Genomic DNA, 20405 nt, shown 5'->3' with positions numbered 1-20405 from the left:
GGAGCACTGGCTCCGGACGCGCAGGCCCAGCAGCCATGGCTCACGGGCCCAGCCGCTCCGTGGCATGTGGGATCCTCCCGGACCGGGGCACGAACCCGCGTCCCCTGCGTCGGCAGGCGGACTCTCAACCACTGTGCCACCAGGGAAGCCCTGTTCATTGTTCTTTTAAATTAGTTTTGGTTTTTTTTGAGAAGTAATACTTATATATATAGTACAACTTAAAAAGGTACAAAACGGGCTTCCCTGGTGGCACAGTGGTTAAGAATCCGCCTGCCAATGCAGGGGACACGGGTTCAAGCCCTGGTCCGGGAGGATCCCACATGCCACGGAGCAACTAGGCCCGTGTGCCACAACTGCTGAGCCTGCACTCTAGAGCCCACAAGCCACCACTACTGGATCCCACGTGCCTAGAGCCCATGCTCTGCAGCAGGAGAAGCCATGGCAATGAGGTGCTCGTGCACCGCAACGAAGAGTAGCCCCCACTCTCTGCAACTGGAGAAGGCCCACACTCAGCAACGGAGCCCCAGTGCAGCCAAAAATAAATAAATAAAGTTTTAAAAAAAAGGTACAAAAGGTATACAGTGAAAAGTAAGTTTCCTGAGAATTCCCTGGTGGTCCAGTGGTTAGGACTCCGCACTTCCATTGCAGGGGGCATGGGTTCAATCCTTTGTCAGGGATGGTTGGGGAACTAAGACTAAGATCCCACAAGCCACTCAGCATGGCCAAAAAAAAAAAAAAAAAGTTAAGTTTCCTTGTCATGCTGACTCTCAGTCACTAAGTTCTCCCCAGAAGCAGTCACTGTTTCCAGTCTTTTGTATCCTTCTAGAAATATTCTGTGCATATATGATTGGGTTTTTACTCAAAGTTTGATCCGTAAAGAAGTCTTCATGAGAACAGCAGGTCATCCAAATTTAAATAACTATATGAGGTTGATGTATTGCCTGAACACCATAATTACAATATAAACATGCACCAGTAATAAATAAAATATTCTTTGTCCACCAGAAATAATTAAATCAACCACATCCTAGCCTATCCCTAGTAGGAGGGCAGCTAATTCTGCAACAGGTTTTTGTTTTTGTTTTTGTTTTGTTTTGTTTTGCAGTACACAGGCCTCTCACTGCTGTGGCCTCTCCCTTTGCAGAGCACAGGCTCCAGACGCGCAGGCTCAGTGGCCATGGCTCACGGGCCCAGCCGCTCTGCAGCATGTGGGATCTTCCCGGACCAGGGCACGAACCCGTGTCCCCTGCATTGAGCAGGCGGACTCTCAACCACTGCGCCACCAGGGGAGCCCTGCAACAGGTTTTTAAAGGTCTCCTCTTAGGCCGTAGATGTCTCTATCTTGTTAAGTAGTGTATAATTTAAGGTTTTTTTGTTTTTTGTTTTGGTTGACTTACTATTTGAAATAGAGGTAGCGTGGCTTAGTGGGAAGAACAGGAGCTACAAAGACCTACATTCAGATGCCAGTTTTGTCGCTTAAAACAGCTAGACTTTGGGCAAGTTACGAATCTGAGCTTCTCTTTCTTAATATGTAAAATGGATTTAATAACATCTATATTAGCTGTTGTGAGCACTGAATGAGACAGGTAATTCAAAGTACCTTGTTTAATGACTGGCACGTGGCCATCGAGAAATGGTAGCTGCAATTATCAGTGGTGTCTGCCGGCAGTCCATGTTCCCTACATATGTGCAGAGCAAACAAGTAGTGAATTATGCTGGAATTTCAGCTTCTCCACTAACTTCCAACGTTCTCAATCAACTTGGAAAGGAGCTTTATGACTCCGTGGCTTTGTAACCCTGCATGCCTGTTTAGGGGTTCCTTGGGGTTTGCGCTGTAATGTTTTATAGTCTACCCTTGTTTATTTCATCCTACTGAAGTTGCCTCCCAGAATTTTCCTCTAATTTAAAAATTATTGAGGACCCAAAGACCTTATTTATGAGGGTTATATCTATCGATATAATTTACCATATTAGACATTAAAATTTTAAGATTTATTTTAAAATCATTAAAAAAATAATAAACCCAAAACATGTTAACAGAAATAACATTTTTAAGGAAAATAACTATCTTTTCCAATACAAAACAAAAAAAATGTTGCAAAAAGAGTGACATTGTGTTACATTTTTTCAAAATTCCTTAATGTCTGGTTTAGTAGAAGGCAAATGGATTCTTACGATGCTTCTGCATTCAGTCTGTTGCAATATGATGTTTTGGAAGAAAAGGAAGCAAAGGAAGAAAATTCAACCTCACACAGATTGGTAGTTAGAAAAGAGAGGACTTGGTGGACCCCTTGGGAGAGTCTCAGGGACTCCCCAGCAGTCCTGGGACCGCTGCCCAAAGACTGGTTTATTTCCTGCAGGAGACTTTAAATGCCTTGAAAGCAGAGAATATTTCTTCATTCAGAGGGTCACTGAATCCTAGTTCCTGGCCTTCTCCAGTTTTCACTTGGAACATGTGATAAAATGTTTTGGACAGACTGACTGATAGAGGGAGCTATTGGCCAATACTAGCCCACAAATATAATACCGAGATTAAAGATTTTTCTCTTTCACAGAGGCTGAAACAGATTTCGACAGAACTGGTGTCTGAACAGGCACATCCCTGTGCTCCCCAACATCTGCTTCTCAGAGAGGCTGCCAAGAAGGCAAGGCATAAGTTAGACTTACCAAGATCAACTTAAGAATATCTGCATTTATTTTTAAAAGGGGAAAAAAATTTACAAAAGCCAAAAAAGTGGAAGCAACCCAACTATCCAACCACGGATGAATGGAGAAACAAAATGTGGTATATACATACAGTTGAATAGTATTCATCCTTAAAAAGGATGGAAATTCTGGGCTTCCCTGGTGGCGCAGTGGTTGAGAGTCCGCCTGACGATGCAGGGGACACGGGTTCGTGCCCCAGTCCGGGAAGATCCCACATGCCGCGGAGCGGCTGGGCCCGTGAGCCATGGCTGCTGAGCCTGCGCGTCCGGAGCCTGTGCTTCGCAATGGGAGAGACCACAACAATGAGAGGCCCACATACCGCAAAAAAAAAAAAAAAGGATGGAAATTCTGATACATGCTACAACATGGATGAATCTAGAGGACATTATGCTAAGTGAAATAAGCCAGTCACAGAAAGACAAATGTTCTATGATTCCAGTTATATCAGGTATCTTGAGTAGTCAAGCTTATAGAAACAGAAAGTAGGATGGTGGTTGCCAGGGGCGGGGGAAGGAGAGAATGGGGATTTGTTTAGTGGGTATGAAAATGTTCTGGAGATCAGGTGCACAAGTGAATACTTAACACTATTGGACTGTACACTTAAAAATGGTAAAGAAGGTAAATTTTATGTTATGTATATTTATTTTGCCACGATTAGAAATAAGTTTTTTTTTTTATAAAGCAATGTGTTTTTATTTATTTATTTATTTTATAGTGTTTACTTTTACTTGTTGACAGTTTGCTTTATTTATTTATGGCTGTGTTGGGTCTTCGTTTCTGTGCGAGGGCTTTCTCTAGTTGTGGCAAGCGGGGGCCACTCTTCATTGCGGTGCGCGGGCCTCTCACTATTGCGGCCTCTCTTGTTGCAGAGCACAGGCTCCAGACGCGCAGGCTCAGCAATTGTGGCTCACAAGCCCAGTTGCTCCGCGGCATGTGGGATCTTCCCAGACCAGGGCTCGAACCTGTGTCCCCTGCATTGGCAGGCAGACTCTCAACCACTGCGCCACCAGGGAAGCCCAGAAATAAGTTTTTAAAAAAAGAAATGGGAAGAAAGAGCAAACTGTTTTCTCGAATTTAGTTCTGGCTGATTTCACCCTTTCTTAACTATTCAATTCAGTTGTACAAGTGTTTATTGAGCACATTCTACGTATAAAGTGCTTCTAAGGAACAAAGATCAGTTAAGCAGTGCCCATAATCAAGGAGTTTACCCTCTAGTAGGGGGTTGGTTAATTTATACACACAAACAAGTAGGAGGCTACAAGACATGCAATAACAGAATGAAATAGGTCTTGGTGAAGGTGATGCCTGGACTGGAACTTAAGGACAATAGAATTTCTGTTGAGACTGAGTTGTTGCGGGGGGCAGGATGAGCACAAAGGAGACCAACTAGTTTCCTGCCTTGTCCTTCAGGTAAAGGCTTGGAATCGTGTTTCAAGAGATATTAAAGATCTTTGGTCCAATTTCTCATTTAATCCAGGAATCCATTCTAGTTGAATGAAGACATAAATCAGGAGGCAATTCCAGGTAAGGAAATGTGACTATTGCAGGGAAACCATGGACCAGGGTAAAGCACATTGGATTGGTTTATAGATTTGCTTTCCATCTTGCTTCTGCCTGAGAGCTCTGTCAACCTCTCTGAGAACTGGGTTCCTCTGTTCCAAGGTTGTCACATACTACAATGAACATATGTGAAAATCCTTGGCAAGCATTTGAAACTCCATGTTACCTTCTCCTTACTACTCTGGCTAATTTCTACTCTTTCAAGGCTCAGCTCAGGACTGGCTGGGATGGAAAAGTTGTGCACTATGGTCCTCTCTGCCTTCACACTGCACTGAGTGGCCTGCTCACAAGTCCATCTCACCAGCCTGTGAACTCCCTGAGGGGAGGCGGTGTCTGTTTGATTTCTGTAACCCCCAAACTTGGCACAGTGCACAAGTCATTCAGTAGGTAAGTAGCTAAGAGCACTGGGCTTGAAAATCACACCGTCAAAGGTTAAATCCTGGCTCTGCCACTTAGTAGCTATGTGACTCTGGCCAAGATCCTTAACCTCCTCCCTGGGCCTCAGTTTCTTCAACGGCAAAGTGGGGATAATAATGAAAACGACTTCATAGACTGTCGTGAGGTGTTCAAAACAAACTCAAGCACTTAAAGCTCATGGCCCAGTGCCTGGCACACAGGAATTCTGAACAGAAACTTACTATTAAGTTCTTTATATGTTTGTTGCCTAAGAAGATAAAGCTGTAAATACCTACACTCTTTTCCTAAAAGGGTCACCTTCGTATCAGAAAACTTTGCTGAGCCCCTGGTGACTCACCCCTACCTCTGGGGCTCTGGGGTGACTGATGTCCCTCCAAGGAGTCTTGGGGAGGGCGGGGCTCTGTCTCCCGGTCCCCGGCGGGGCGGAGTCCGGCGCGAGGTCACGTGGGTGCGGGAGGCAGGTCTTTGCGCGCGCAGGTCACGCGGCCGGTGTTGACACTTCCGGGTGGGACCACAGTGCGGCGGCGGGGCAGGGGCTGGCACCTCCCGCAGCAACCATGGCGTATACCGGCCTCACCGTGCCTCTCATCGTGATGAGCGTGTTCTGGGGCTTCGTCGGCTTTCTGGTGCCCTGGTTCATCCCTAAGGGTCCCAACCGGGGGTAAGTGCGCCAGGCCTGCCTGGGGAGGGACGCGCGGTGAGGACCCGCAGAGCCGGGCGGGGGAGGGGGCGATTCCGCACCGGTCGGAGACCTTGCCCGGGTGATCCTGCCCTCCAGTCAGGCCCCGACCCCCGTGCAGCCCCCCGACTTCCTTATCGCAGCAGCCTCAGTGTCTCCCGGCCTGAGCGTGAGGAGGGTGACTTCCGGCGGACCCTCCTTGGGAAGGAGTTGTAGGGGAATTTTTTCTCATCACGTCTCTGTGTGGGGAGGGTGCAGTCGGAAATGGGTCTATACCGACTCAAGGAGAAGTTGGGGTTCGTCCCTAGACGGCTGTCGCCCCTTTAGCCCTGCCGTCCACCCAAATGAGGCCTCGTTTGCCTGAACTTTAAAGGAACGGATCAAATAAATAAAACAGAAATTGATCTCTCTGCCTCACAGGCTGTCGCAGTTGCACAGGACAAGCTTGTGCAACAACGTTGAGCCCAGGCCTTGCATCTAGTGGGCGCCAGGATCTAGCTGGGGCTTGATCTAGAGCGAGATTAATTATCAAAGAGTCGGAGGTATTGTTTAGAAACCCCTGCGTCATACCTTTCCAAGGGCTCTTCAGCCCTTGTAGATGAGTGTAACAAGCTCTTAGAATGATTGGTTAAGAAAGACTTTTTCCCCCCAGACTTCTTTGTTAAATAGAGCTTTATCTGTTTTGTAAGTAAACTTTTTTTTTTTTTTTGTAGTATGAAACAGTCTTATCTTCAAAAGGGCTTTGGAACACCCTCTTTCTGGTTCCTCTTTGCCTTTTAGTCATTTTTTCTCAGCGGCAAGATCATGTGGGGTGAAACTTAGACTGAAGTCACAGATTTGGGGGAACACCATCTCTTGTTTTATTCTTTGAAACGAATTGATGGCTTCACGGTGCTCTGCATGCAGAGTAGGCATTCAGTAAAGAGTTATTGAGTGGATAAGTCTATTTCCTTTATTAAAGGAAAGAAAATGCTATTACTTCCTTAATGTTTTGTGACCTGAACCCCTTTTGCTCTCTGGAATAAACTGTATTAGACCTGTTACTTCCATCGAGCTTACAAGTAAGTCATAATTTGTTTAAAAAGGAAAAATGGTAGATGAATTTCTATCATTTCGTTGTATTAGGTTCCTCTCTCCCACCCCACCCCTAGCATCAGTTATATAGGGTCATCTTTCCAGCCTGTAATAGATGATTCAGTGTCAGAATTCTGGGGTTATTAAAACAATTTGTATTAACCAAATTTAATTCCTTGGACTTGTTTCTCCTATTGGAATTAGAGAACAACATAGTACTCCTTTGTTGTGTTTCTGTCTTCAGCTGTTTCATTGCCCACTGTCTGCCTTTCCAGCCTTCATACTCAGAAAGCATTTATTAATGTTCTGGTAGTGTTGACCACTCCTTTCTTGAAGACCCCCATTTGGGGCCCATCAGGCCCAGCCTTGGGTCTTGATGCCACTGCTGTTACCCAGGGTAATGAAACGCCTCCAATGGTCCATGGGCTACTCAGTTTCTAGCCCTAGTGTCACTATTCAGGTTTGACCTGCTAGTGATATGTTATCTGGATCTAATTCATAGCCTCCACCTCAGTCCTTGTATTTCCTGCTCTTGGCAGGATTGAGCAGGTCTTAAAACACTAGGTGTCTCCTAGGAGTTACTGTATTACACTTTGAGAAACACTGCTCCCAGCTGGATGATCCCTATGACCTTGGATAGTTTAGTTAACTTTTCCATGTTCCTGTTTCCTCATTGTAAAATGGAAATGTTAGTACTGAATTAGTATTAGTTCCCCTTTACCTTCTGAAAAGACTGCAGGTGATTTTTTTTTTTTTTTAAGTACACGAAGGAGCTGAATTGATTCAAGGACTACGGTGAATTTTTAACATGGGAGAGCATTTCTGATTTGAAGGATTAAAAACATCTTCATTAAGGAGATAAGTAAAGATGCTGTGTGAGAAGGGAAGAAAGGAGACTTTGCTGTTAAATCCTCTTCCCTGAGACCCCTGCACATCAGAATGCAGAAACCTGGGTGATTAGGAGGTTTTCAGGACCTCATGAAGCTGGGGGAAAAAGGGAGCAAAAGGGAAAAAACTCTTCTGGATCTATGTATAACCTAAAGCAAGCCTCTTACTCTCATCTTTTCTAAACTGAAAAAGGGCTGGATAAAATGAAGTCTGTACCTGGAGTACTGGTTCCTGACCATTCCTATTTTCATGATTTCCCATTTTCCTCTTTAGGAATCCACAGATTCTCTAAAAGCTTCAGGTTTTTTCACAGTGGCTCCCTTAGCAGTAGTTGTGGGGGAGGGAGTGGGGACAGAGCCCAGGGATTAGTGTTACAGTTCAGTCAGCTCCCATTTTTTCAGACATAACATTTTTGAACATTCAGAAAAGTAGAGTAGCACAGGTGTTGTATAACACCACCTAGATTCAGTAATGCTAGCGTATTCATATTTGCTTTATATTTGCTTCGTCTGTGAATCCAGGTGTGCACGCATACATACATAATTTTGCTGAATCATTTGAAGATAAATTGCAGTCATCATGACACTTCACCCTAAACTCTTCAGCAGGCAATAACTTAGAGTAAGCACATTGGGAACTGATATTTTAATGAAGCACATTAGGAACTGATATCTTAATTAAAAATTTGTTTTTCTTTTCTTCTTGGCTGCTTTGCGCCGCGCGGCTTGCAGGATCTTAGTTCCCTGACCAGGGGTCGAACCTGCACAGTGGAAGCGTGGAGTCCTAGTCACTGGACCACCAGGGAATTCCCATGAGGGAGTGTTTGATATTGAACTATTAATCACATAGTACAAAGGGGCCTCAGCTGTTTCCGTTCTCTGAGTTGGTCTTTTGGGGAAGAGAAAGACTGAGGGAGGGATTCCAGGTTGGGGCAGGGGAATGGAAGAAGATGCGCAGAAGCTTGGGATGGAGAATAATAAACATGATATGCAACCCCCAATACCTATGTATATAGGTACTGTAAGGTACATGTTTTGAAGAATGTGCCTTCAGGATATATCCAGAGTCTGACCAGTTCTCACTACAGGCACTGCTACCAGACTGGTCCATTGGTGCAATTCCCCACTAACTGGTTTTTCTGCTTTTCCTTTTGCTTTCTCTTCCCTAGTCTATTTCCACCCTGCAGAGAGATCCTATTAGAATTTGGGTCAGATTTTGTCAGTCCTCTCCTCAGATCCCTCCAAAATAGCTTCCCTTTTCCTTTCAGAGGCTACCAGATACCTCTGACCTCACTTCCTACCAAGCTGTACTTGCTCAGCTCAGCCACACTGGCCTCTGGCCTCTTTGAATGCCTGATACCCTCTCACCAGGAACCTTTGCTTTGCTAAATTCAGGGGTTTTCATCCCTTCTGTTCACTCCTCTCTCCCCAGAGTCTGGTGCATACAAGTCACTCTGAATCTGTCGAATGAATGAATGGACAAGCCAGTGTATTAACCACAGAAAATATATGCACACACACAGAATTTCTAAAGGATGAGTTAAACATAATATATATAGGAGTTCAGATATCTGCTCCCTGCCTTCTAGTAGATAGTCTTTCTTACTCTATAGGGTGTGGAGACCCCCACTTTGGAAATCACGCCTGTGGATGATGGGGGGGGCATTGAAAGGTGATAAGCTGCAGAGTGATGTCATGAAAGGAATATTTTAGAAAGATGAACCCAAGGTGATTGTAGGAATGAAAGATTGTATGGGTAGAATGAAAGGGAAGGAAGACAGTTGTGAATCTGCCAGCAGTTAGCCAGGTAAACCTGGTCCATTTTGAGTTTAACGATGGGAATAGAAAGGAAAGAAATGCACATAAGGAGAGCTTCTCCAAAGGACTAACCCACAGCATTTGGTGACTGAAGGTGCAGGGGAGGCATGAGTAAAAAGATGGCAGATTGCAGGGGTGGGTCAGATGGGTGGAAATGGCAGAGCTTCTCTGGAGCAGGAGATTTAGATTGGGAAAGAGAAATGGGAAAAGAATATCATGAATTCAATTTTTTATTTTTTAATTTATTTTTATTTTTTGGCTGTGTTGGGTCTTCATTTCTGTGCGTGGGCTTTCTCTAGTTGCGGCGAGCGGGGGCCACTCTTTATCGCGGTGCGCGGGCCTCTCACTGTCGCGGCCTCTCTTGTTGTGGAGCACAGGCTCCAGATGCGCAGGCTCAGTAGTTGTGGCTCACGGGCCTAGTTGCTCCGTGGCATGTGGGATCTTCCCAGACCAGGGCTCGGACAGGCAGGCGGACTCTCAACCACTGCGCCACCAGGGAAGCCCATGAATTTAATTTTTTAAACGTTGAAATTCAGCTGATCAGAGATCCAGGTTTAACTATTTTTCAGACAGGAATGGAGATGGGGAGAGGTCAAGGCTAGAAAGTCATATTTTGGTAACAGGGAAGAGCTTAAATCGGACTCCACGTTGGATCTGTTTCTTTGACTTTAACCTTTGCTTTTCATTGCTTTAGTTATTATAATCATACATAATGGCCTGCCTCAGGGAACCCTGTCCCTCTGCTAGCCCTGCTCACCTGTGAATGGCTGCAAAAAAGAAGAAACTAACACATCCCCTCCCGGAGGCTGGTCACTCCAGGAGGTGTTTTGCAAGACTGATGGCCCTTTTACTTTACTTCCTCACCGCCTCTCCCTCTCTGATTCTATAAAAGAAACTGGCATCCAGACCCAGAGAAGATGGTTTTTCGGAGACACCAGTCTGCCATCTTCTCGGTCTGCTGGCTTTCCCAATAAAGTTGTATCCCTTGCCTCAACACCTCGTCTGTGATTCATTGGCCTGTCGTGCGGCGAGCAGAGCGAGCTTGGACTCAGTAACATTTTTAGCAGTATAGTGTCATTTCATTGCAGAGAATATTACCAAATAGGGCAGTTACTTGGATGTCAAAGCTAATTACCACTACAGCCTTTTGTGTTCAGTTTCAGATGGGTTTGGATTAGACCCCTAAACTGTGGCATCAGTACACATTCCCTTAAATACAAATGTTAATGACTTCCGTAGAATTCTGCTGTGTGCACCCCAGGGCACCCTGCTGTCTCTGGTGTTTAAACAGATTCAGATGCATTTTCCTGGTTGTGCAATCCTTGCCAGGTTTCATCACCTGGGAAGGGAACTTAAACCTCCTGCAAAGTCTGCATGGTTCGCTAGTTGTCTAATGCTTGCACTTTTTTTTTTCTCCAGAGTTATCATCACCATGTTGGTGACCTGTTCCGTTTGCTGCTATCTCTTGTAAGTAGTTTTTTCCTAAAACAATAAGCAGTTATTCCTGGTATTTATCATATGTGTGAATAAAAGTTAAATAAGTGGAGCATGATTGTCATGAAACTTTACGTTTTTGTTTCACTGGGGCTTGTTCCTGGTGTAACACCTAGAAATAGTATCCTAAGGTTGACAAGAACACTTTTCCTATGTTCAGTATATTTACCTGAGAACTGTACAGATGCTCAGTTCTTCTGGCGATACAGGTGTAATTTATTTGGCACAAATTTCAATCATACAATTAGCCAGAAATTGTCATCGTACTGCTTTATATTTTACTACTGTGAAGTATTTGAGCCTACTCATTTCACTTAAATATCTCACTATGAAGCCAATAAAGCCATTCTTTATTATTTATTTATTTATTTTTGTCTGCGTTGGGTCTTCATTGCTGTGCGTGGGCTTTCTCTAGTTGTGGCGAGTCGGGGCTTCTCTTGTTGCAGAGCACAGGCTCTAGGCGTGTGGGCTTCCGTAGTTGTGGTACATGGGCTCAGTAGTTGTGGCTCATGGGCTGTAGAGTGCAGGCTCAGTAGTTGTGGTGCACGGGCTTAGTTGCTCCGCGGCATGTGGGATCTTCCTGAACCAGGGCTCGAACCCATGTCCCCTGCATTGGCAGGCGGATTCTTAACCACTGCGCCACCAGGCAAAGTCCCGCCATTCTTTATTATAACTTTTGTTTTATCTCATGAATAGAAGTTGAGCTAGAATTGTGATTGAGTAGAGTAAGGGTAATTTTTTTAAAGAATTCATTATACACTGTATCAAAGTATGATAATAATTGGCATCTGTTCGAATAGATTATATAAACTTGAATGAAAGCTTTAGGATATGTGAGGTCATTTCTCAACATATATTTTGGAATACTGTTAAAAATGGCAAAACTGCATTTGAACTATTATTTTTTTTAATTGATTAATTAATTTATTTTTGGCTGCATTGGGTCTTCATTACTGCACGGGCTTTCTCTAGTTGTGGTGTGCGGGGACTTCTCTTGTTGCAGAGCACAGGCTCTAGGCACGCAGGCCTCAGTAGTTGTGGCTCGTGGGCTCTAGAGTGCAGGCTCAGTAGTTGTGGCGCACAGGCTTAGTTGCTCCGTGGCATGTGGGATCTTCCTGGACCAGGGCTCAAACCCGTGTCCCCTGCATTGGCAGGTGGATTCTTAACCACTGTGCTGCCAAGGAAGTCCCAGTTGAACTATTCTTTTCTTTTTTTTTTAATTGAGATATATTTCACATACCATAGAATTTATCCTTTTAGGGATTGCTTGTTAAGAGTTTAGAACCAGCAATTCTCTTTTCTTAAAGAGAGCTTGCTAGCTTCCTGAGACTTCCTTATATGGAAAGTATTGGTGATGGCCAACTCTTGCTTAGTGCCGTGGTAGGAAGCAGCATTCTAATCCTGTGATGAAAGGCCGTGGCTCTGAATCTATGAATTTCTTGTATCCTGGGACTTCTTCTTTTTTTTTTTGCAATACGTGGGCCTCTCACTGTTGTGGCCTCTCCCGTTGCGGAGCACAGGCTCCAGATGTGCAGGCTCAGCAGCCATGGCTCATGGGCCCAGCCGCTCCGTGGCATGTGGGATCTTCCCGGACCGGGGCACGAACCCGTGTCCCCTGCTTTGGCAGGCGGACTCTCAACCACTGCGCCACCAGGGAAGCCCCTATCCTGGGACTTTTGCACTAAGGTTTTTCAAAGAGGTTTGTGGGTATGAGCCAATTCTGGTTGTTGTCATAGATCAAAATCTGCCCCTTCGGTCACTTGCTTCAGTGCAACTTGAAGTGTTTAAAGCTGAATCATATAGCACTACAGAAGTTTGGCTAAATGATGATGATGTTGTTTGACTGCTTTGATACGAGTGCTTATGTGATGAGACTTTATGCAGTTGGCTCGTTTAGTCTTTTCGTTTTAGTTAGAAAGGCAAAAAAGAGGCCTTTTCAGGTCATAGCTCAGCCACCAGAATGGAAGTCTGACAGGTAGCGAATAGAGGGCATTCTTATCCTAGCTGTGTTTAGCTCTAAAGACTAAATGAGAAGAAGTACATGCATCATTAAGAGTTCCTCGTTTAAGTAGGGGTGACTGAGTACCAGCCTATCCTACTGAATCTCCTCTAGAAATTCCAACAAGGGAGCTCTTAATCAATCCAGGAGCCAAGGAGTGGTCCTGTAATTGAAAAAGCCTTTGTTTTCATTCCTTTGATCTCTGCTGCATGAGCAGTAAGGTTAGTGGTGGGGTCTTAAAAAAAAAAAAAAAAAGACAAAATTATTGAGCAGAGGAATGACTTGAGATTAAACCAAGATGAGGTTAAAATGTTTTGTGACTTTCTGGTCCTCCATCATCTTTGAAATCTGGTTAATTTTCCTGTTATTCTCTTTTTTTTTTTTTTTAATAAACTTATTTATTTATTTATGGCTGTGTTGGGTCTTCGTTGCTGTGTGCGGGCTTTCTCTAGTTGTGGTGAGCGGGGGCTACTCTTCGTTGCGGTGCACGGGCTTCTCATTGTCATGGCTTCTCTTGTTGCAGAGCACGGGCTCTAGGCACGCGGGCTTCAGTAGTTGTGGCACGTGGGCTCAGTAGTTGTGGCTTGCGGGCTCTAGAGCGCAGATTCAGTAGTCGCGGCACATGGGCTTAGTTGCTCTGCGGCATGTGGGATCTTCCCGGACCAGGGCTCAAACCCGTGTCCCCTACATTGGCAGGCGGATTCATAACCACTGCTCCACCAGGGAAGCCCCTGATACTGTCTTTAAAACAGGCAGAAGACCTGTCAGTCACATGCCTCCTATCTTCATTTTCAAGTATAAAATAAAATAATTGGACTTGGTTGGAAATTATGTCACTTTGAGTCTTAGTGACTTAGTTGAGGACAGTCTGTGAGCCCTTACCTCTTGCTGTCTAGCTTTTTTCCTTTGTCCCAATGTGCTGGTGACTGCTCTATTGACAGTGGGTCAGTACTGTCATCGATGTATTAATAAAGTTAGTTAGTACACAGTGTTCCAACATTAAATGCTTCTGGAGGCCATTTTATGGGGAAATGAGCTGGGTGGTATAGACTTTATGCAATTGTTTTTTTCTTTTGTTTCTTTGAAACCTGATCATATATCCTATTTAGCAAAATATCTGCCTGAAGCATACAGGTGGATTTCAAATCCCAAGTAGTTTACATACCTTATTCCACAAAGGGGTGGGATTTCTGTAACAAATTTAATTTGAAATTCAAAGGACACTTTACTGTTTGGCACTAGTACATATAGTTTCTTGAAAATACCTCATTTGCAATTAAGATACCCCCAAAGAAACTAGATTTCCTAAACAAAGTCATGTTTTGAAATACATTCATAGACTTTTGAATTGCCTTCTCTTTGTGGCATTTTTTCCCTCCTTCCAGTTTGTTCTAGTTCAAGGTTAGATTCCGCCAGCCGAACCTTGTTTGAGCTCTGAATAAATCAGGATCTCTGCCAGTACAACCAGCTTGTGTTGCTAGTTCAGCAGAGTAAAGTCTGAATGCTCTACATCTGGTTTCCTCTCTAAGGCACAAGATCACTTTTGTTTCTTAAGCATACAGGCCTTTTAGTTACTACTCTATACTTTCTCTTGGCCTTTGGTTAGTTGTTAATGTCGGGTTATGTTGTAGCTTACCCAGAGTTACAAAACTCATATCCTAGGGGTAAATTAGAAATTTAGTGTTGTATTGTGGAGGTACAATTGCTTCTTGGAAAACATGCTGTATCTTTAGCACTTGACTAATTGTAAATCTTACCAGCAGAGTGATATAGGAAAAGAAGTGTTGACTAGGAGACCAGGAGACCTTGGTTCTGCTAGGCTGAATAATATTTGGCCTGATTATGTTGTAGTGTGGTTTGGTGAATTTTTAAATAAGATGCTGTGTGTGAAAACTTATAACAAAGGATAAGAAAAATGTAGTATTATCAGTGATTTAAAAAAATAAATTATTTTAATTCAAAGAACTATATGTTACTTGTAAGCGCAGTTTGCTTACATTGCCTTTGTAACATTTATTTTATTGGGCCTTATTAGAGTTCATTCACTCAACTTATTTATTTTAATAATAATATATACTAATAGTACCATAATGAACCTACTGTGTGCCAGGCACTGTATATATAGCAGAAATATTCTGCCTGCCCTCTTTCTTTTTAAATAAATTTATTTATATTTTAAATTTATTTTTGGCTGCATTGGATCTTCGTTGCTGCGCGTGGGCTCTCTCTAGTTGTGGTGAGCAGGGGGCTACTCTTCGTTGCGGTGCGCAGGCTTCTCATTGAGGTGGTTTCTCTTGTGGTGGAGTGTGGGCTCTAGGCACGCAGGCTTCAGTAGTTGCTGCACACGGGCTCAGTAGTTGTGGCTCGCGGGCTCAGTAGTTGTGGTGTACAGGCTTAGTTGCTCTGCGGCATGTGGGATCTTCCCAGACCAGAGCTCAAACCCGTGTCCCCTGCATTGGTAGGCGGATTCTTAACCACAGTGCCACCAGGGAAGTCCCCTCCCTGCCCTCTTTAGGGAGGGAAGACAGACAGCAAACAGAGCCAGTGAAGCTGCCAATCACTTCCCAAAGAGGTTTCCTCATCTACTCATTCCCCCAAACCCCTACTCTGTGGCCCCCAAACGAGTCCCCCTCACTCACTTCTCCAGCCCCCTAATACTGCCCATCACAGAGGACCTGCACAGCCTTCAGACACTTTCCCCTACGTGTCCAGGAATTTGCAGATCCACAGTTGAGCCCAGCCTTGCTTTGGTCCTGGCTCTAGAGCCAGTTTGGGGACATGACATGATGACCTCCCAGGGCCAGGGTTCTTCACTTTGATTTCCCACCAAGTACCCACAGCTAGTCAGTTTCTAGAATGTTCTTTACTATAGAATGCTTTGTTTTGTTCTTTAAACTTTCTGTTTTTGGACTTCTAAAACTTACTGTATGCTCTCTACAAAAGTAAAATAATGTAATGAACGAACCTTCACATGCCTGTCATCCATGTTGAAAAATTATCAACTCATGGCCAGTCTTGTTACATCCCCACACACTTTCCCGTTCCACCCCAGATTTTTTTGAAGCAAATCCCAGGCATCAGTTTATCTGTGAATATTTCAATATATGTATACCTCTAAAAGGTAATCATTCTTTTTTCAAGTATAGTCCCAAACCATTATCACACAAAAAAGTTCATTCCTTTATATCATCAAATATCATTTAAATTTCTCTAGTTGTCTCATATACTTTATTTATATATTTATTTTACAGTTTGTTTGAATGAAGATGCTCATAAAGACCCTGCATTGCGATTAGCGGATGTGTCTTTCAAGTCTCTCTTTATTAATTTCTTCTCCAAATCTCTTTTTTTCCTGGGATATTTTAATAGAAAAAACCCCAGATTGTTTGCCCTATAGTTTTCCAGAGTCTGTTCCTTATTAACTGCCTGCCCATGGTGTCATTTAACATAATCCTCCTTCTTCTGTATTTCCTGTAAGTTGGTAGTCATACTTAGGGGCTAGATCACTTCAGGTTCAATTTTTTGTTAAGTCTGTTTTATAAATGGTGTTGATATTTTCATCAGGGGTACATCACATCTGATTTTTCTTTGTGTTGTTGGCATCACTGATGATGTTCTATTTCTATAACTTCTTATTTATTCATTAGCTAGAATACGTCCATAAAGATTTACTTCATCAACTATTTTGTTATTCAAATAACTGAAAAACAGTTCACAAAGAAAAGCTAGGATATATGTGTGCTGTTCTCTCTGCTTACCTGTTTCAAAATAATAAATTGTTTCCTTTGCATCTTCCAGTGGTGAATAATGATTTTTGTTTTGTGTTAGTATCATTATGATCTGATACAATTAAACATATTTGATGTATTTCAATCCAGGATAATTAATATCCCTTTGGTGTTCCAATTGTCTCACCTTTGGCCAGTAGAAGCACCTGTATATGACCTTCTGTTAGCTGGTTGGTGGGTTCTGTCTTCACCTCCAGCTTTGAAGCTCCTTCAGACAGGACATGTGTTTGGCATAGGTGAAATGTCTGTCTTGTCTCTCCATAGATTGGTAATTTTTGTGTGTCTCTCTCCTGTCTTGTTTGGTGATGTCTGCTAATAAAAGGAAATAGTGGCGTCAGTCCTGGAAAACAGTGGGTAATTAAAATTCAATTTGTTCCTGAGCTATGAAGTCCTCCTGCCCTTGCTCCTTTCAGCTTGGAACTCAGGTGGATAGCCAGAGGAAGCCATGTTCTGTTTTAGCTAATTTGCTTGTTGCCTTCGTGGGTTTTTTTGTTTGTATCTCTCGTTTATAGTTGTCTGTTTGTTCCACAGCTTTGTTACCCATCTTCCCCTAGAATTCAACCAGTAAGCATTTCATAGAATACCTACTCTGTGCCAGTTCCTGGGTTTATGATACAGAACCACGTCCCTGCCCTCCTAGAGGTGACACTCCAGTGAGGGGAGTCAGACAAGCAGGTTAACAACAGCAGTAGCAAAACTGTTCTTGATTTGTCATAGACAAAGTAAGAAGGTGCTTTAAGGAGCCAAACAGGGTACTGTGATAGAGAACAGTGAAGGGGTGGGAGGGAGGGAGGGTTTACTGAGAGCGCTCACAGAAAGCCTGTTGGAGGAGGAGTCAGCCATGGGGGCAGCTGGAGGCAGGGTCTTCTGCAAACACGAAGGCACTGAGAGGTAAGGAGCTTGGAATGTTCTGGGAGGGTAGTGTGATGGGGTTTAACAGTGAGGTGAGGGGGCTTCCCTGGTGGTGCAGTGGTTGAGAGTCCGCCTGCCGATGCAGGGGACATGGGTTCGTGCCCCGGTCCGGGAAGATCCCACATGCCGCGGAGCGGCTGGGCCCGTGAGCCATGGCCGTTGAGTCTGCGTGTCCGGAGCCTGTGCTCCGCAACGGGAGAGGCCACAACAGTGAGAGGCCTGCATACCGAAAAAAAAAAAAATAGTGAGGCGAGGAGTGGTAGGTTTGGGATTTAGGTGAGGGCTAGGTCATGTAGGATTTTATGGGCTTGGGGTTTAGGTTTTATTTTAAGTGGATAGGAAATCTTTTCAGATTTTAAATAACGGAGTGATTTGGTCGGACAACCACTTTGGCTGCTCTGTGGAGAGTAGACTGCTTGGAGGCCCGAGTGGAAGCAGGGCCACAAGTTAGGAGGTTACAGCATTCATTCAGGTGAGGAATCTTTGTGGTTTGGTCTGAGGTGGTGATAGTGAAGATAAAAGGGGTGCACAGATTTGAGAACTAATTTGGGAGTAGAATTTATTGGTCCTGTAGGTGGAGGAGGTGAGAGGAATCAGCGATGGGTCCTTGGTTTCTAGATTGGGCCATTTACCAAGATGGTGAAGACTTGGGACAGGACAAATTTCAAAACAAAACTTCAGTTGAGGTCGTGTGAAGATTGAGATGCCTGTGAGCCTTCTAAGAAATATCAAATAGGAAACTGGATATAAGAAGAGAGATTGGAGGCCATACGAGTGCCTAAGACAGTGGTTTTCCATGAGGCTGGCATCCAGTAGGTAGAGGCCAGGGATGCTGCTGAACATCCTACACCGCACAGTGCAGCCCTCCTCCCCCCAGTGCAGAATTATGCAGCCCCAGATGTCAGTAGTGCTAAGGTGGAGAAACCTGACCAAAGGGAAGGGATGGCGAGAGAAGAGAAGAGAGGTTAGGGCCAAACCTGAGGAATGCCAACATTTAGGTGTTGTAGAGATGAGGAAGATCCAGCAAAGGGCAAACTCAAGCCTTCTCTGTCAAATAAGGGGGAGTGACTGGGACAAATGAGAGGGTAGTAAAGTCAGTAGGCACGCATACCCAAGCAGAAGGCAGTTCTTCATGAGAGTGGAAGAGAATTGTCTGCAGGCAGCAGAGGGAGCAAAGAAGTTATTGACGCCATTGCCAAAGCCTGAGCTGTCTGTTGTAAGAATAAGCAGCCTTCTCAGCTTGAGAGAGCCTCAGTGGGGAGCCCGGCTTCAGTGATGCTGGAGTTGGGGAAGTGCGAGAGTAGAAGGTATGAGTGGCAGATCACTGACCAAGTTACAGAGAACACAGTGCAAGGGTTTGGGAGAAACGAAAGGGAGCGAAGTTGGATCGAGTGTTGAGAAGAGCAGTCTGGGAATGGGATTTGGGTCATATTAGATGGTCCTGGGAGGTCTGGAAATTTTTTTCCCCCCCGGCAAAAATTCAGGTAAACAAAGATATGAGACCTGTTGAACTTCTTCTTATCATTTATCTTATTAAGCAAGGACTTGGACCTAAAGGCTTTCTGCTATAGTCTGACCTTGGACAGGGTTCGGCAGTTAGGCAAGACTGCTTCCACGGGCCACAGGCACTAAAATGGTGGGGTTAAGCTTTGTTTTTGTTGCTGTTGTTTTGTTTTGTTTTCCCAATACAGATATCTAGTGGTCGCTGCGCCATTTGTTGAAAAGACTTTCCCTTCTCCATTAAATTGCTTTGGCATCTTTGTTCAAAATGGTTTGACCATATATGTGTGAGTCTGTTTACAGACTGTCTATTCTGTTCATTGATCTGTTTGTCCAGCCTTATGATAATACCACACTCTTTTGATTACTATAGCTTTAAATTGAACTCAGGAAATGTAAGTCCTCTGTTTGTTCTTCAAGTTTATTTTGGCTATTCTAAAATAGCCATATACATTTTAGAATCAACTTGTCAGTTTCAACAACAACAAAAAAACCTGTTGAGATTTTAATTGGGGTTGTGTTGAATCTGTAGATCAGTTTGGAGAGAGCAAACAATATTGAGTCTTCTGATAATGAACATGGTATATCTCTTCATTTATTTCAGTTCTCTTTTCTTTTTTTCCTTCTCCTTACTTTGGGTTTAATTTGCTCTTTTTTCTAGCCTGTTAAAGTGGAAACTAAGAGCATTGATTTAAACTTACCTTTTTTAAAAAAAATTTATTTATTTGGTTGTGCCTGGTCTTAGTTGTGGCAGGCGGGCTCCTTAGTTGCAGCTCGTGGGCTCCTTAGTTGTGTCATGGTAACTCTTAGTTGTGGCGTGTGAACTCTTAGTTGTGGCATGCATGTGGGATTTCATTCCCTGACCAGGGATCGGACCCGGGCCCCCTACATTGGGAGCACGGAGTCTTAACCACTTTGCCACTAAGGAAGTCCCTCCTTCTTTTTATCATTTTTATTCTTATTTCATTTTTGTTTTATTTTTATTTTTTTTAATTAAATTAATTCAATTTTTTGGCTGCGTTGGGTCTTCGTTGCTGTGTGTGGGCTTTTCACTCTAGTTGTGGCAAGCGGGGGCTACTCTTCGTTGCGGTGCGGTGACTTCTTGTTGCGGAGCACAGGCTCTAGGCACATGGGCTTCAGTAGTTGCAGCACGTGGGCTCAGTAGTTGCGGCACATGGGCCCTAGAGCATGCAGGCTTCAGCAGTTGTGGTGTGTGGGCCCAGTAGTTGTGGCTCGCGGGCTCTAGAGCACAGGCTCAGTAGTTGTGGCGCGTGGGCTTAGTTGTTCCATGTCATGTGGGATCTTCCCAGACCAGGGATTGAACTCATGTCCCCTGCATTGGCAGGCAGATTCTTAACCACTGCGCCACCAGGGAAGTCCGTCCCTCCTTCTTTTTAAATGTAAGTGTTTAATACCATAAAATTCCCTTTAAGCATCACTTTACCTAGACCCTACACATTTTGATGATGCTGTATTTTCATTTTCAGAATTGTGGTGTTTAATTTCCACATATTTGGCACCTTTCTGGATATCTTATCAGAAGGTATATTATGTAAGATTTCAGTCTTTTG

The 20405-nt window shown here is 44.0% G+C and overlaps 1 protein-coding gene across 1 annotated transcript in view; it reads left to right on the top strand.

Moving 5' to 3' along the window:
- Positions 1 to 5154: 5154 nt before the first annotated feature.
- ATP6V0E1 (ATPase H+ transporting V0 subunit e1) overlaps positions 5155 to 20405 on the top strand; it is a 35366-nt gene continuing 20115 nt past the window's right edge. The window contains exons 1-2 of the mRNA XM_081233514.1: positions 5155 to 5344; positions 10561 to 10608. Coding sequence (XP_081089640.1) covers positions 5241 to 5344; positions 10561 to 10608 — 152 coding nt within the window. The 5' untranslated portion in view covers positions 5155 to 5240. The remainder of the gene's footprint in view (positions 5345 to 10560; positions 10609 to 20405) is intronic.

The sequence above is a fragment of the Mesoplodon bidens genome (assembly GCF_964165515.1).
Source record: "Mesoplodon bidens genome assembly, chromosome: 4".
Lineage (NCBI taxonomy): Eukaryota > Metazoa > Chordata > Mammalia > Artiodactyla > Ziphiidae > Mesoplodon > Mesoplodon bidens.
Note: the sequence above shows the minus strand (reverse complement) of the source record. Positions and strands in the feature narration are given on the sequence as shown.